At 41.1% G+C, this 17,629-nt stretch overlaps 1 protein-coding gene across 2 annotated transcripts in view; it reads left to right on the top strand.

Moving 5' to 3' along the window:
* The window catches only part of SAMD4A (sterile alpha motif domain containing 4A), a 314,011-nt gene that overhangs the window by 248,922 nt on the left and 47,460 nt on the right, over window positions 1-17,629 (top strand). For both annotated transcript variants that reach the window (XM_006894345.1, XM_006894344.1), the window contains 2 exons: window positions 9,955-10,064; window positions 12,917-13,003. In XM_006894345.1, the coding sequence (XP_006894407.1) occupies window positions 9,955-10,064; window positions 12,917-13,003 (197 nt within the window). The remainder of the gene's footprint in view (window positions 1-9,954; window positions 10,065-12,916; window positions 13,004-17,629) is intronic.

Here is a 17,629-nt window from a genome sequence, read left to right as displayed (position 1 = left end):
AATCCATCCCTCATAAGTTCCTTGATTCTTCTGAGCTCTTGGGCCAGCATCCCACGCCCACCACCCATTCAGTGATTCCTGCGCCCAGTGCTCAGCACACGTGGGGTGTGTCTTGATAGTTTTCTCTGGTGATACAAATGGGTCTCCCAGGGTTTTTACAGGCAGAAACAATGGATTATTTTAGGAGCTGTGTATCTGCTTTCTCTTTGAGGAAACATGCCATACTTTTTAAGAGCTAGCAAACACAATCTCTGAGTGGGTGCTGCTGATTTGATTCCCACTATGTTTCTCTGCTCACAAAGCTGAGTAACAAGTGACAGGTAGCAGGTGAAGCTCAGACACGCTGTCAGTAAACCAGGCTGGGTGTCTGTAATGATGGTATTTCAAAATACCTGAGGGACCAAGAGAGGTTGAAACAGCTGTTGCTTTGGACTACCTTCGCCCCAGATGAAATACTTTCTCTCTCTCTCTCTCTCTCTGTGTGTGTGTGTGTGTGTGTGTGTGATATTTCCAAGAAAGCATATGATATTGTTCTAATTGTCTAATTGCCTATATTAAAGATTTTGTAGGAAAGAGATCTTGTGAAAAGGCTACTGAGCTCTCCCAGAATAAGAATGCTGATTTCCCTGTCTGTCTTTTAAAGGCTTCTTTTATTCGTTCTTTTACTTCTTTTCTTTTTAGATATTTTTTTGTTGTTTGTCTGTCTGTTTGTTTGTTTTGAGGTCTTACGCATAACTTAGGTATTCTTCTAAAGTAGGCAGACATATGGTCATCATGTGCTGGAATATTGAAGTGTAGGAAATGAATAAAGAGAATAGTTTGGGGTTTGGTTTTTATTTTTTAATGAGAAGTGAGTGAGAGGAAAATGGAACAAATGTTTTACTCTGATTTTCAAATAAAAGCTAAACTATTCCAAAGCTCAGTGAAGAACCAACCCATCTGTTAACTGGTTCAGTTCTTTTCCTTGGAATTGATGAAGAGTGCTTCCTCAATCAAAGGATGAGCCCAACATGCAGATTTTCCCTATATGCCCAAAGACGGTCAGAAAAGTAAGACTATCTGATGATTAATGAAGACAGAGAAGCCTTTTCTATCTTCTGCTGGCCTATCAAACTATCCTGAGCTACAGGTTTTCTTTCCAGAGTTCAAAGTAAAAAGTCTTTAGCAAATTAATTGACACAAAGCATTGAAGGAAGAGCTATTATAGAGGATGAAAGATGCTCTTTCTGGAGAAAGTGTACCGTATTTGCAGTTCAGTTGGCAGGTCAGATGTGATGTCCATACTTAAAGAGTTATTCAATGCAAATGCCTCATCCTCATTTTTGCCATGAAAAGTCCACCACTAATGGTCATCCAGAGTTAGTCAAGATGGCTGCCTAGAAGAACATTGACGAAATCGCCCATCCTAAGAGTTCATCATTTGATTCCCATGCCCAAAATGAAGCAGTGGCATAAATTTCCAAATTAATTCTTACTTTCTGAAAATAAAACATGAAATCAAATGGCATACTTTCAAAAAGAGCCAGCTCTTCCTCTTAGAGCCTCACCATAACTAAATAAACTAGTAGGAAAATAAGTAACGGATGGGAAAGGTCACCATAACTGAATTCTATATGACTTCATCTTTTTTGTTGACAAGCTGTAAAGACCTAGATAAAACACTGTATTCATTTGATCCTTTTTTTTTATATATATATATAGACAGGTTGGCCAGGTTTGGCTACACTTTGTCTCTGAAGAATGTGTCTCTTGGATCAAGTTGTTGTTATGTGCTGTTGAGTCATCTGCAACTCATAGTGACTCTATGTACAACAGCCCTAAACCCTGCTCTATCCTGTGCCAATCTTATTGTCTCTGACACACCTACCCCCATTACCCTAGTCACTGAATCAATCCATCTCATCGAGAGTCTTCCTCTCTTAGGTCAACAGTGTGGCATAAAGCTCCCTAGGAAGCATTCTTCCTCTTTTTATTTTCCATTTACATCAACTTGACCCTCTTTCTGTCTTGATGTCTGCACAACCTACAAGGGACCATCGCTGAGTTCTGGTGGACCAACTTCTGCTCTCAAGGATTAGCATCATCTGCTTCCTTGGCTTTGTTTTTCCTTTTATAGTAAAATCCCCATCCTGACTATCTAAGTCTTCTCTGAAGCACAGATTGGATATCCCTTGGGGTTGGGATTTCAGGCTAATAAAGATATAGAATTGTCGACTCAACTTGGAATTAACCCAGGAGACTATCAAACTGGAACCAGAATATGAAATTTTCCTCCTACGACATTCTTCATGGAGGCTCCTGGTTATACATGTTTGGACTAAACATTGCTGATGTGGTTTCTAAATTCAGTTGTCCTTGTTCTTTTCAAAAACTTCACTGTGACTTATCCCAGGAGAACGATTCTTAAGTCTATCTTGGTTGGTAATAAATTACAATATTCTTCTTTCCCTGGGCAACACTGCCCTCTTCCCTCTTACACAAAGTCTTCAGTTGGCCAAGAGGTAAAAAGCACAGATATTCCCCATAATTCCCTCGAAGGACAGGAAAGGAAAATGGTGAAGTCCATTGGTGGTGGGAGGATGTGAGGGCGATCTGGCTGCGGCATCTGTCACCCCATTGATCGCCAGGGTTGATTCAGCTGATCTGGCTGGCTAGGCGGGTGTCCCCTTCCTCCCTCACCGATCCATGTGCGTCCCTCCCGAAGCTGCGCGCTCGGTCGAAGAGGATGACCATCCCCGATAGAAGGAAGACCATTGGTGGTGGGAGCATATTTGTCCCTCATATTATAATGCATCATGTTTTCAGAAAGGATGAACGAATAAATTATACACCTAAAGACAGGTGAAAGCGTCAGGACTGCTATGAGTAATGTGACAATGTTACATGGAGCAAGAGAGAAAAGAAGGACTGCTTAACAGGTTTCACTTCTGCCCTCATTCAAGTCAGTTGACTTTTTCAAGCACTTGTGCAGACTGGCTTTGATCTAACTACTAGGGAGACATAGGCAAGGGGAGGGATATGGCTCCTGCCTCAAGGGATGCACTTTCACAGAGAGAAGCAAACAGGCACTCTCTTTGCAGATAGATGCACTGCTATTGAAATACATTGTCTTAGAGACCTGCCCTGTTTGGTGACTAAGGAGGGCTCTAATTCAAAGCAGAAGCAAGTCATGAGATGAAGCCTGAAGCTGAGTCTTGGAGGGTGATTCCAGGTCAGCCAAATATACAAGGTACACAGAGGGAATAGCATAGGTGAAGGCATGGTGGTGAGAGAGTTCAGCCAAGTAAATTCTATGGCTTAAGTGTTCAGGGCAGATAGAAGAGCGGTCTGGAGAGGGGAAAGCCGAACTAGCTAAGCTTTCATATGGGTTAAGAGTTTTATCTCAAAGTTAGTGAAAACTATTAGAAGCATTTCAGCTGCAGGATGGCCTGCTTCCATCAGAATATTAGAAGTAGGACCTTGCAGCCAGAGAGAGGATAGCTCATAATGTGGATGGGACAGGGAATTCTGGAGGTGGAAACCAGTAGAAAGTTGAGGAGGTTTCTGTAATTGAGGAAAATGAAGCTGGACCAAAGCAAGAGGCAGTGAGATCGGAGATCGAGGAATGGCCAGATAGGGTGGCCAGGATTCTTTCGAAAGAGCTTGATAACTGATAGAAGGCAGGCACTGATGGAAGGGAAACCATGTAGGAAAGAATTCTGCTCAGATCTGTTCACTGGATTTCTGGACAACCCCTGCTTTTCATTCATAGTAGGAGAAACTGATTCGAGGGGGATATTTGGGCAAGTTTAATTTGGGAACCTTCAGTGGAAGTGTATAAACCAGGGTTTAAGTATGTGGTGGTCTTCTCTGAGCTAACCTTTTCAAAGCCTTGGATCCCTCACATCACCTGCACAATTTAAACGTAGTGCTTACCTGGAGTGCAGTTCACTGTGGGACTCCGTTCTAAATTTGTGGACAGAAAAGCCTGTAGACATGCGTTCCTGTAAAGGAAGAAGTTCCATAACTTTCTCATTGCAGTTGCCAGTGTGAAAGGGGCAGCAACCAGAGGTCTGTTTCTCTCTATATAAATGAGAGCTTCACCCTATGAATCAACATTAACTGATATGCTTATGATGTGTGCTTTTATGTTAGTATGAAAATATGGAGATAATTTAAATGGATATACTGTTTTTAAATGGATCAAATGGTAGTTTAGCATTTAAGGGTAGAAGAGACCAGTGACTGTAAATGTATGCTCAGTTTGCCTTTTCTAAAGAGTCTTTACTAGATGAAAGTTATGGAAACTTTTTCTCTCCTTAGCAAAGGAACTGTATTGCTTACTCTAGAATATATGGTATGAGGTCTTGAGTTGCTTTTGAAATAGATACCTTTGATTCTCAGAATGAGATTAGAAACAATTATTGAGAGGCTTGATCTTTTCTGAGGGCTCTGGTGAGACTACTCTGGTGGAGTAGTCTATAGAGATTCATTAACGAACCAAAAGCTGGTGGTTGGATCCACTTTTGGGGAGAAAGATGAGCAGTTTCCTCCTATGTGATTCATAGCCTCCAAAAACCACTGGAGAGTCAGCTGTGGCTCATTTCTGACTCAGTGGCAATGAGTTTGAGTTTTGCTCTTTCTTAAAGAAAAGGGACTCTGCCCAAACCCAAAGTCTATGAATACAGCATTTTGAAAGGTGTCAGTGGGAGTGATTGCTCATGGTGACAAAGCTACCATGAAAAGTGTAACTGGGATTTCCTTCCATATGGCTGTCAAGGACGGCTAATCATCGTTTTCTGAAAGCTGACTTTCTGTTGACTACTCTGAACTTATTTAAAGCCCAGGACTTAGTGTGTTTGCTTCATTTTCTTTATTACTTGGTGCTTCCACCTTCAGAGCTATTCCACACACTTCCTTGGATAAGCCTAGAATCCTGGAGTCTTCACAAAGCAGACTTCCAACATTCTCCTGAATTCTAATCTAATGATCATGAGACTGTTAGACTTAACCTCCATCTCCTGCCAAACTTGTATCTTCACCTGCAGCGCCTTCAGGACTGTGCAGGCACACGAGGGCACCTCTGGGTGTTGATCACAACCATTTACAATGATGTAAAGCAGACTTCTTATAGAATACCGCTTATGGATGTCATGGCAGGTGTGAATAAGCAAGAAGAAATATAGATATGTAGCCCTTCTCACTAGGTTTTTCACCACAAACTAGATAATCTCTCTCTGCCTTCTGAGACTCATAAATGGCTCCCCACCAGCATGGACTCGCCTGGAGGCCCCCAAGGACACATACAGCATTAAGGAGTATGCTCAGGAGGGTCCAGCTAAAGGGTCCGTGGAAGCTAAAGACCCAGGGCTCTTTCTTTTGCTAAGAGGCTGGAGCAGAACTATGCTGCCCATTCTCCTCTGCCCAGAAATGAGGCTTCAGTGGCCTTGATGAGTTGATAAGCTTCTGCTCTTCATTTTGGAAAGCAACATTTTCTTTCCCACTTCAGCAGTGAAGCATTGATACTTTCTCATTTCATGGTTGACTTTCATCCTAAAGCAAGGAAGCATTTGTATCTTGGAAGGATCCCTCAGCCATGTTGGCTTCATCTTTCTTTTTGCGAGGCTTCTTCATTTGTGCATAGGATGCTGCATCTCTTCCTGCTGTTCCTGCCATCCCTGCAGCAGAGATCAGAGACAAGTAGCCCAGGTTCTCCTTGGAGCTCCACTTCTGCATGAGCCTTTATATAGATCGTGCATCTCCTCTGTGTGGTTTACTCAAACTCTGAAAAGACAGTAAAATTGGCATATTTGGAAATTTTGCTATTGGTAGATGAACAAGTAAATAGAAAGCTATTTACAATGGTGATAGGTTTGCCCTTACTGTTATTATAAATTACCATCTTGAGGCTTTAGAAGAAGTTTTATAGAGGATGCAGAAGCTGACGGTGGGATGGGATGTTGTCTTCCCAAACCCTCCTGCCCCTTGATCGCCCATTTTCCATTTACTCCCTGGGCTTTTCTTCTAAAAAGTTTGGCATTCTCCAGGGCTTCACCTTTGTACTCTCCTGACTCCAGAGTGCTCTCATCCACTCTCACAGCTAAAATAACTGCCACGAGACAAGAATACTTGTATTTCTAGCCAAGATCCCTTCCTGAAGATCTTGGGATAGAAGGAGTTAGGCTCAGCTGATCTAAAATGGAACTTTTCTCATTCTAAACTTCTACCCTGTGTTTTCTATCTCACCAAACCTGAAACAAAGACTTTACCCTAGGCTCTTTTCCTCTGTCTCCTCTTTCCTGTTCAGGAACTAGCTAGTACTATCAATTTCCATCATTTTCTTCTCCGTTGCCACTGCCATCCCAGACCAACTTCCAGGACTTCTTGGCTTCATCTCCTGTCTTGCACACTCACTGACCTTCACTCCAGCCTTGACATTGACATCTATCCCTTTTCTTACACATAAATATTGCTGTGACTCTCTGCTTCTCAGAATTCAAGTTTCTCATCATGCATAACATGAAGTCTAATCTCTGTTACTATATTAAACATCTGTCATCCGAGCTCCTACTCATTTGCCCCACCTTTTCTCTACTAGTTCTCCATGATTCACCCAAATGTTTGCACTGCCCTAAATGTTCTCTTAGCTCTGTACATAATAAAAATGCTGTTCTCCTATGCTAGGTGATTTCCTCAGTATGGTTTGACCAGCAGATTCAAGGACTGCTACTAATTCAGTGTTATTCCTCATTCCATAAAGCACACTTGAGGTATACTTTGAGTATGCTTAACACTTGTTCTCCAACTAATATAATTTTGTGTGAATCTGCCATTCCCTCTGGATTAACAGTCCCCTAAATGGCAGTGGCATGTGTATGAGCATCAGGAAGCCCACACATGGCAAGGAAAACAACCTAGTGTATATAACAGTCACATCTGTCTCTTACATTACAAAAAGCAGAAAGAATTTTGAATCTGGTTCTCTGCATTAGCTTGTCTGTCAGAAGCAGATAAAGTGAAACAGTTCTGCACCAGCTAGAAGTTGAAGCCCAGGAGGCACGAGTGAGTGCCTTCAGTCATGAATTAGGTCTTCGGAAACACTCTTTTTCTTCTTCTCTGTTTTCTCTTTGTCTCTCAACCACAGCTACAGCTCAGCGGAAGGACCAAAACAAAGTTCTGAGATTATGTTAGGTAGTTCTTAGCATTGTATTTTAACAGTGAAGCTTCTGGACCATTGGAAAGACATGAGCTCATCCCTGGCTGCATCTTAACGAATCTAACATCCATGTTGTTGGGGTTTCTGGTTTGGACAGAGAAATGGCCAAGGCTTTCAGTTAGTTCTCTGGGTGTTTTTTTTTCTCCACCATTTTAATACTTTTGTTTTAATTCCTGGCATTGAAAGGTGCCTCACAGCCAACCAGTAGGTGAAAGGTTAGTAGGCCAAGTTCTTAAGAACTAGGATTACCTCTTCTTTCTTCTTCAATTAATGCTGGAGGAAGGAAAGCTCTTTAAGCACATGGAACTAAACTAGGCGCCAAGATGCTTCCTCAAAAGGCAGAGTCAATACTTTCCTGACCTAAGAAATATCTAACCACAAAGAGCTTTCATTCCCCAGACACACATCCAGAAATAAGCTCAAGAAGCCCCACCCAGTCATATTCTGAAGTTGTGTGGAAGCATTTTCTAGGAAAATGATTCTCAGTGACCTGCATTTTGATTAAGTGGGTCGGCAGATTCTTCCTTCCCTTCAACCAGGGAATTCTAGTTATCAAAATAGTTATATAGAAAGGCCCTAGCAGTGATTGAACAGAGACTTGTCAAGATGAGATTTTTCACCCCATTCTTCGTGACTTAAAACCCTATCTTCTCAATTTGACTTATAAAACACCCACTTTGCAGCACAGCTCAGTAGCTCAGGATCCTGTATACTCTATCAGTGAATTTTCTCATGATGGCCTATGAGATTGCTTCATACCCTTTTTATGATGCATTGTATTCATTTGTGGCACTGAGTTACTAGCTTTTCTCTGAAACGTGACTATTCATTTGTGTGATGCTTTCCAAAGGTAATGAACAAAAACTATGAAACTTGGTTGCAAAGCAGAACTAGGTGGTCGACCTGAAAGCCAACGTTTTCATTAAGTTCATTACCACTCACTTTGCAGAAACATTACCATTGTTTCCACAAGCAACAAAGACAAAGATGGAGAATCAAATCTGGTAAAATAGCTCCTAGATGACACAGGATAGGCTGCACCAGGTTCCTGAGCTCGTGTGTCCCGTTTTGAGTTCCAACCAGTTTGAGTTGAAGGAGGATGTGTGAGGGGTTGGTAAATTGTGTTTAATGTTTTAATGAACCAACTTTGTGTTTAAGGATGATGCTGTAAGGGACTCTCACTTGTTACAGAAGGTCGGTCAGGCTTACCAGCACAGAATCAAGCGTTGCTTACCTGAGATGAGTTAAAATGCCGTTGATGATAGAATTTTATTTCTCCCAAGGTTTTTCTTCTTTAATTTTCTTGTTACAGCAAATCAAGAACCAATCTTACCATGCCCACTCCTCTATCTTTGCACTTCAGGACATTATCCCAAGTTCACATTCTCTAAACCTAGGTTTTGCTTTCCCAGGAGACAAACTCACCCTCTTTATCAATCTAATTAGCTGCTGTAAGTTTTGGAAGATTGAAAAATTCCTACTTATTTTGAAGTGTTTGTGTTCCCTGTCAATACCTCATAATAAAGCACTTACCAGTGGACAATATCTAGCAATCAGCATGGTTAGTCATGGATAATATCTTATGAATAGCATTTAACCAAGGCAAATTACCCAAGCTCTTCAAAGTACTTTACAGTCACTGCTTATTCATGCCCTCCAACTAATGGTTTACTTGATCTTTACTCTGTAAGAAGCTGACACACTCTAGGAAAAGTTGAGAATCAGGAGACCTGGATTATAGGCCTATTTTATCAAATACTTTATCTAATGTCAACACGGTGACTTGGTCTTTCCATATATAAAATGAGACAAGGGTGAAGAAAGAGGAATTGGGAGATTTCTTAAAGATCCTAACACCTTGAAAGTTTTTAATGTGAAATAATATGGAAAAATCTTTTCTGTTGGTTATATTTAATAAGGTAAAAATTTCTCCAGTTTACTTAGTAAGTGAATGGCTAATCATTACTGTTTGTCTTCACTCTAGAATCCCATTGGTCATATTTCAGATGTGCTTTGAAATTCCAATTATCCTTGAATATCTTTGACTATTTTTGGTTAGAATTCAAGGAAACAGTCATTTGATGAGATGGTCAGCTGACACACTCCACTAGATTGGTTTTGGAGTTGAAGATGCTTAGTAAGACACAGGGAGGCAGAAAAAAAGGCCAGATCAGGCATTACTGTGACTCCCTCCAGGAGCCACTACTGTTACCTTGTTTTCATTGAAGTGAGGAAAACCAGTCTGCATTGAACCTAGAAAAAAAGGATCTTGAGGTGTAGGCTTATCAAGTATAACATTATCATTCTAAGTCAGTTCTTTCTAAATCAGTAATAAAGTTGCCCAGCTAAAGCAGCGATTCCTTGATATTTCTTTAGTCAGTGGCATCCCTTTGATAGTTTTGTAGAAGCTACAAACAGCGTCCTACCCAGAAAACACCACATGCATTTGCAAATTGAAATGTCATTTTAGGGGATTCTTATATGTGCTGAAGCCCACGGAACGCTTAGGTAGCAACTTGTGTCTAAAGCAGAAGTGGTAAAATAGAATGAAGGATTCCAATAGTAAACTATCAGGGTAGACTCAGACTTCTATAATTTACTGTCAAAATTAAACATGTATAGTAACGTGAAGATTTTTTTCTTTTTCCTTTTTCTCTGACCATCATCCTCTTTTTCTTTCTCTATCCTTGCATCTTTCATCATCTCTTCTTGTTCCCTCTCAATATCTCTCTCCATCTCTTGCACATCTTGCACCACAGATGTTCCAGCCTGGTTGAAAAGCCTTCGCCTGCACAAGTATGCCGCGCTTTTCTCCCAGATGACCTATGAGGAAATGATGGCCCTCACTGAGTGCCAGCTGGAGGCTCAGGTATGTGTGTGAGGTGACTGTTCCCTGAGAGGGTGCTCCCGGTGAACATGAAGTTAAAGTCCTGGACAGACCTTGTTTGAGCCTCACTCAGCATAGCATGCTGTGTTCTAGGAACTTTCAGGTGCTAGCCAGGATTAATTGGGAAGGGTGATTTCTCACCTTCAGGATCCTGTAGGAGAGGGAAGATGAGCAGATAGCAGTAGGATAAGTGAGGATGTGACAAAGTGTTATGACAAGAAAACAAAGATTCTCGCCACTGGGGCCATTTGGGAACAACACGATAGATGGCGAAGAGATTGCAGTTGTTAACAGTTTTTGTTTGCTTGGCTCCACAATCACCACTCTTGGCACCAGCAGCCAGGAAATTAAAAGACGAATTACATTAGGAAATTCTGCTGTCAGAGACCTCTCCAAAGTAATGAAGAGCAATAATGTCAGTCTGGAGACTAAGGTGTGCCTGATACAGGCCATAGTCTTTGCCATTACTTGCTATGCATCAGTGAGCTGCACAGTGACTAGAGATAATAGAAGGAGAGTTGATGACTTTGAACTGTGGTGCTGGAGAAGCATACGGACTATCCCATGGACTGCTAAGAGAAAAAACAGGCTCATCCTAGAGAGGGTGAAACCAGGCTGCTCCTTGGAGACAAGGATTCTGAAGCTTCATCTGACATACTAAAACTGTTGAAAGGAGCGACCGTCAGTCCTTGGAGAGGGACTTCATGCTTCCAAGGGTGGAGGGACAGCACAAGTGAGGAAGACCATCAATGAGATGGAATGATTCAGTGACTGGAATTATGGGGGTAGGTGTTTCAGAGACAATAAGATTGGCATAGAATAGAGCAAGGTTTAGGGCTGTTGAACATAGGGTCACTTTGAGTCGTAGGCGACTAAATGGCACATAACAACAACAACACTGTAAACCCTTGGAGACTAGACAGAAATAAATAGCATCTTCTAGAAGAGCTAACTCTTGACCAAGGCCTCAAAAGCATCAGATATCCCTACTTTGGCTCACCTTGCTCCTCCCCCTGCCCACCCAACTAGAAGAATAACAGATTGTCTTATTATCTGGTCTGGTTACAGTTAAATTAACTTCTAACCAGATTGTTGAGTAAAAGAACCAGATCATGTCTCAGGTCTGTCCCAGCATGTTTCCAAAAGCATATTAAGATATGATGTTGATTGAAATTAGAGTAAATTGCATACAATATCTTTATTCTCTGAAACATGTCTAATAGCATGGAACAGTCTCAAAAATGGAATTTCTCCAAATCTCAGATTTCATTTTCTTTTCTGTTTGACACCAAAAAAAGAGAGATCCTTTTTAGTTCTAAGGCATCTCTCCCCAAGTGTGGATGCCAAGGGCCAGTCAATGAAACCCTTGAAACTAAGCATGTTTCCTACCATGCTGTGCTCAAGAAAATAGAGCTGTCAGATGTTTTTTGTTTCCTCTGCTTAAAATGCTATTTGCATGTTTCAAATTGACTTCAGTTTCCTTTGAGAAATGATTTAAAAGAGTTAATGGTCTGAATGGGCTAATAATATTTCCCTTACAGGAAGAGGAGATTGTCCCATCTGGGGCATAGTTGGTCTGGAATCATACCTCTCAGCAGATCCCTGGTTTCCCCGTCGCCTATTCCGTACCCTCAGTTAACCTCTGTTGGCCTGGCTGAATACCAGTATTGAGACAGGAGACAAAGCTCAAAGTCACTGCACATTCTTAGAGAATGAAAGGCACTAATTTCAACTTCCTAGTACTTCTCCCCCTGCTTTCTGGACGGTGATTACTTCTTGAGGTCCCGGAGATTAATGAGAATTTGTTCTAAGAGCATTTTTGTGCTTGGGTCAAAGTTGAGGGGAAAAGTCTAAGTCATCAGTTGTTCAACTAGAGAAAAAACAAGAAAAAAAATTGACACCGAAGGCAATGCCAGAGACCAGCTCAAACGTTTCAGAATCCTTTGAGTTCACTTGAACCCAAAGTCAAAGCTAAAAAGAAACTTCGTCCCCAGTGCTTCGTCTTAAAGAAGTCACATGAATCTTATTAATGTTTCTCAGTGAATGAGAAGTCAGTGTTGTGCCCATCCATTGCCATTTTAGAAGGAATTCTGTGGGCTAATTGCAGTAAATCACCAGAAGTTTGTATTAGAGACCTGATTTGTGAAAGGACTCTTTATTTGGAAATTTGTTGTGTCTCTAATCATCAAGTCCTTAACTCATTCTTGGGCCTGCTGTTGCTGCACATATTAGAAGAAAGATCCACAGCTCTGTGAATTCTAATCATTTGCCTGAAGTAATGACTGAAGTTTGAATTCTTTTCCAATCTGGTTTTCCTTGTGAAGACTGCAGGGGAGTTGTGAATGGATAAAAAATTGCCCTGTGTTATATGACACTAGATAAGGATAACACTTAACTTTACAGCTTCTCAAGATGGGCTAATAAAGGGCAGGGGTTTGAGAAAGCAGTGGAGGGGCTACCTGCACTTGGACTCTTCTGGGAAACTGAGAGCAATAGACGTTGTAAAACCTGGAGAAGAGAGCAAATATATGACTTAAACTTTATCTTTTATGACTATGAAGGCATTTTCTGTGTGGTGAGGTAATTCGCTGTTCTTTATTACTCTTTGTCTTGTTAAAGGTCACAGCCAACAGATACAGGTGAAGATGTAGTCATCTGGAGTTGGAATAGTTCATAAGATGAGGTTTATGACAGTGAGTATGAAAGGGAGAGATGAGTGGATATTTACGAAGTGAATATGAGGGAGCAAGGAGAGCAGGACCATGCTAAGTAGCCCCTAAGAGCTTTTAAGCCAATTCTTGAAATATCATTCTAATACTTTTGTTCAATTGCAGAATGTTACCAAAGGTGCAAGACACAAAATTGTCATCAGTATTCAGAAGCTCAAAGAAAGACAGAACCTCCTGAAGTCTCTGGAAAGGGTAAGTTATCACCAAGCGAGGGAACACTCCACCTTCATCAGGGAAAATGGACCATTGAAATTTCTCAGTTGATGGTGTGCTGGTAGAAGTTGATCATGCTGTTTACTTGGACAGACAGAAAGGTGAAATGATTTTGAACTGAGGTTTTCTGCTTATGAATGTTTCTGTGTAACTTGAAAGGTGAAGTGGACGCCATGTGTCTTTGTCCAGGGTGCCCGTGACTGACCGAGACAACATTCTGAAGATGTGTTCTCAAGCACACACTTTTATACATACTTTTATACAGTGACATACTCAACTCACAACCAAAAGCCGAAATCTGAGCAAAACTGTATAAGGAATATGCACATATGATTCATTCCTGCTGGTCATCCCAGGAAATATCATCAAGGTAAATAGACATAGCATAGTCCACAAAGATAATGTTCTACAGCCCACTTTGCTGTGGGGCCTTAAAATTTTTTGAGGATCCCTCTGAGATGCAGCTATTGTTCTCTCCCTAGAACAGAGAAGAGGGAAGCAAAACAAAGGTGGGTAGACATAATTAGTCAGAAGGACTAATGGACCATGGGAACTCAACCTCCTTGACCCTACAACCAGAAAAACTAGAGAGTTCTCAGCTAACGCTGCCAACATCTCTAAAAGGTCTCACAGTAAAGCTCCTGGATAGAGTGAGGGGAAATGTGGAGCAACATTAAACGGCAGAAAAAAGGCTATACATACTAATTAGATAAAGACCTGCAAAAACAGCCTAATCTATGGCCCTTAGTCACCTTTGAACGTGGAACAAAAACATACTAGTGGATCAGCTTTCAACCAAACAATAGGCAGGGTTGTAGGGAAGCACTATCTCCAGGGAGCCGCTCACTCCTTAAAATAATCAACCAGAGGAGGTCAGAAGAGCAACACTTGCCCAAGTGTAAAGCCCAGAAGACAATATGGTAGGGTAGAGGATTAATGACAATGAGAATTACGAAGAGAAAACAATGTTACTATGTTGTGGGGATCCTAACTGGTGTTACAAAACAAAATAGGTATGAGCTGATGAATGGAAAGCTGATTTGCTTTGTAAACTTACACTCAAAAATTTTAAAAGAAATTAATCTCCAAAAATATACAAAGTTGTTGTTTTGGGGTTTTGTTGTTGTTGTTGTTGTTGTTTTTAATTAAGACAAGAAAGCTCCTCCTAAAGGAGTAAAACCAACTCTAGGTTTCAAAAAAAGCCAAAACCAAACCCACTGTCATCAAGTCAAGTTCAGTTCCATGGGTCACTAGAACTGTCCCGTGGAGTTTCCATAGCTGTTTTACAGAAGCTGACTTCTGTATCCTTTTCCCACAGTAGGATGGTGGGTTCAAACCATCGACCTTCCGCTTTCCCACTGTGCCACTAGGATTCAGTCTCAACTCTTTCATTGTTGTCAGTTGGAACTGACTCATAGTGGACCCTCCAGTGGGATTTTTGAGGCTGTAAAGTGACATCGGAGGAGACTGTCCATCTTTCTCCCACAGCGATACAAGTGAATTCTAACCAGCAAAGAGGGTCACCTTTGGGTCAGCACCGTAGCTCCCTATGGATTGTACCATCAGAGCATTTCCACTGCAATCTTCCGTTCTAGTATTAACCAAGATGGACCATGCTTAGCTTCTTAATTCAGACAAGATTGTTCAAGTTCAGGCTACAGTTGTTGTGGTGTGCACTGTCGAGTCAAAACCAACCTATAGCTGACCCTCCAGTGGGTTGTTAGAGGCAGTAAACACATGGGAGGAGATAGCTCATCATTCTCCCACAGAGCATCCGGTGGACTCGAATCTCTTGTATCTGGGTGGACAGCACAGTTCCTTACCACTAGGTTCTCAGAGCTCCCTTCAGACTATAGTAGGGATCAAAATTATTTACAGATCAACATAATTGGCTCCCTAGAGAGTATTTCAGACTTTTGAGTTAATAACAAACTGAATGAGTCCCCATGATTCTTGAGGAATCGTGCTCAAAGCTGTTCAGAGCTGAGCGAGCGTATTCGAAAAACAGTCCAGTAATAATCAGGAGATTGTTGTTTCCTTTCCATCCCTGTAGGCTGAGTTTTAAGAGTTAATGGTCTGTGTAAACAGGTTCTCTTTCTCTCTTTGTATCTGGATTTTATTTGCTAACAACTTTCATGTACATGACTTTCTATATGATTCTTGTGACCATCTGTTTTCAAGGGAGTATGCTATAGAGAGTTGGGGTTCTTTTGCAAAGACTAGTCCCTCCTCTGGAGGTTCAAATCCACCAGCAGTTTTGCAGGAAAAACAGAGGGACATTCTCTTCCTATACAGTTTATAGCCACAGAAATCCAACAACAGGTCAACCATGAGTCAAATTCAACTCAGTGGCAGTGAGAGCAAGAGTATAATTTCATGTAAGGTTCACATCAAAGCAGACCCTACTTGCCTTTGTCCAGCAGTAGAAATTCTTGTTGAGTCTGTGTTAGAAGACAATTGAGAGTTACAAATAGGAAATTTCATGTTTGCTTCATGCAAATTTTCATTAGTAGCCTTTCCTAGTAATCTCAGGAAGATTTTTGAAGGGGGGATAAAATAGCAAAATTGGTAAATCCAAAACAAAGTTTATAAACACATATAACAATAAATATTTTAAACTATTATTCATTAAAGTGTGTGTTATATGTAATTTCATATGGAGAGAGTGAGTTACACGGCTAACGCAAAGCTTTGAGCCTCTCTAGTGGTTTGAATTCTCTAGTGACTCCGAAGGAGAAAGAGGGACAGTCTCTTCCTGAAATTTACAGCCTCAGAAAACCCACTGGAGTGTTAGGCAAGAGTTGATTTCAACTCAGTGGTGGCCAAAAACAACAACATATTAAACTGTATAAGCTTATGTAAACTAAAATCCTCACCACTGGGCCAATGTGATAGAGGGAGAAAAGATTAAAATTTTCAGTGGTTTTCTCTTACTTGGATCTATATCAAAACTGTTGGTACCAACTGTCAAAAAGCAAAAGAAATATTGCACTGGGAAAGCCTGCTATCAAGGGACCTCTCTAAAGTGCTAAATGCAGTGATGTCAGCTAAAAGACATCAGGTCCACCTGATCCAAGCCGTGGTCTTTTTTATTACTTGTTATGAAATTACTTGTTGTGAAGGTTGAACAGTGTCTAAGTATAACAGAAGAATTGATGACTTAGAATTGTGGTGTTGGAGAAGAGTGCTGAATATCACATGGGCTGCCAAGAGAACAAATAAGTATGTTTTGGAGAAAGTACTAACAGGATACTCCGTGGAAGGGAGGTTGGCGAAGCTTCATCTCACATACTTTGGACATGTTGTTCAGAGGGTCCTACCTTGCAGAAGGGTATCAAGCTTCGAAGAGTGGAGGGTCAACTTAGGAGAGGAAGATGCTTAACAAGATGGATTGGCATGGTGACTGTAATAATGAGCTCAAGAATATTAGAGATGAGGAGGATGGCACAAGATAGGGCAAAGTTCAGATCTGTTGTTCATAGGATTGCTATTAATTGCAGTCACTCAGTGACATGTGACAACAACTTACAATTTTATATATGTTAACCTATTTGTTGTCATTAGGTATTGTTGAGTTAGAACCAACTGATAGTTGACCATCAAGTAGGTTTTCAGAGGCAGTAAATTGCACAGGAGGAGACTGCCCATTTTCCTCCTGTAGAACAGCTGGTGGATTTGAATTGCATGCCTTCAGCTTGGCAGCATAATTCCTTACCTCTAAGCCACCATGCAAAGGCATTTGACTGAGTGAATAGTAACAAATAATGGCTAACACTGAGAGAAATAGGAATCTTAGAACACTTAATTTTGCTCATGCTATATCTATACCTAGACCAGGAAGCTGTTGTCTGAACGGAGCAAGGGAACACTTGGTTGGTTTAAAATCAGGAATGGTGTACATCAAGGTTAAATCCTTTCTCCATACATATTCTCTGTAAGATGAGCAAATAATTCATGAAGCCAGACTGTGTAAAGAATGTGGCATCAGGATTGGAGAAAGGCTCATAAACAATCTGTGTTACGCTGATGACACAACTTTGCTTGCTGAAAGTGAGGAGGATATGAAATGCTTGCAGCAGAAGATCAAGGTCTACAGCCATCTTAACACCAAGAAAACAAAGATCCTCTCTACAGGATTAAAAGTTAACATTATGATAGATGGAGAAAGAATTGAAGCTACAATGATTTCATCTTTTTTGGATCAACAGTAAACACCCTTTGTACCAAGAGTCAGGAAATCAGGAGATGTATTGCATTGGGAAAGTCCACTGTTAAGGAGTTCTCCAAAATGCTCAAGAGCAATGATGTCAGTTTAAAGACTCAGGTTCTCCTGATCTAGGCCATGGTCTTCTCAATCACCTGCTATGCATCAGAGAGCTGGACAGTGAATAAGGAATGAAGAAGAAGAAGAATTGATGCCTAAATATCCCATCGACTGCCAAAATGACAAACATGTCTTGGGGAGTGCAGCCAGAGTGTTTCATCTTTCATACTTTGGACATGTAGCTTGTTGTTTTGTTGTTATGTGCCGTCGAGTCGTTTGCGACTCACAGCGACCCTATGTATAACAGCCCTAAACCGTGCTCTATCCTGTGCCAATCTCAT

This window comes from Elephantulus edwardii, unplaced genomic scaffold (assembly GCF_000299155.1).
Source record: "Elephantulus edwardii isolate Elephantulus edwardi_28Jun2011 unplaced genomic scaffold, EleEdw1.0 scaffold00140, whole genome shotgun sequence".
NCBI lineage: Eukaryota > Metazoa > Chordata > Mammalia > Macroscelidea > Macroscelididae > Elephantulus > Elephantulus edwardii.
The sequence above is the reverse complement of the archived record's forward strand: the minus strand, read 5'-3'. Positions and strand labels throughout refer to the sequence as shown.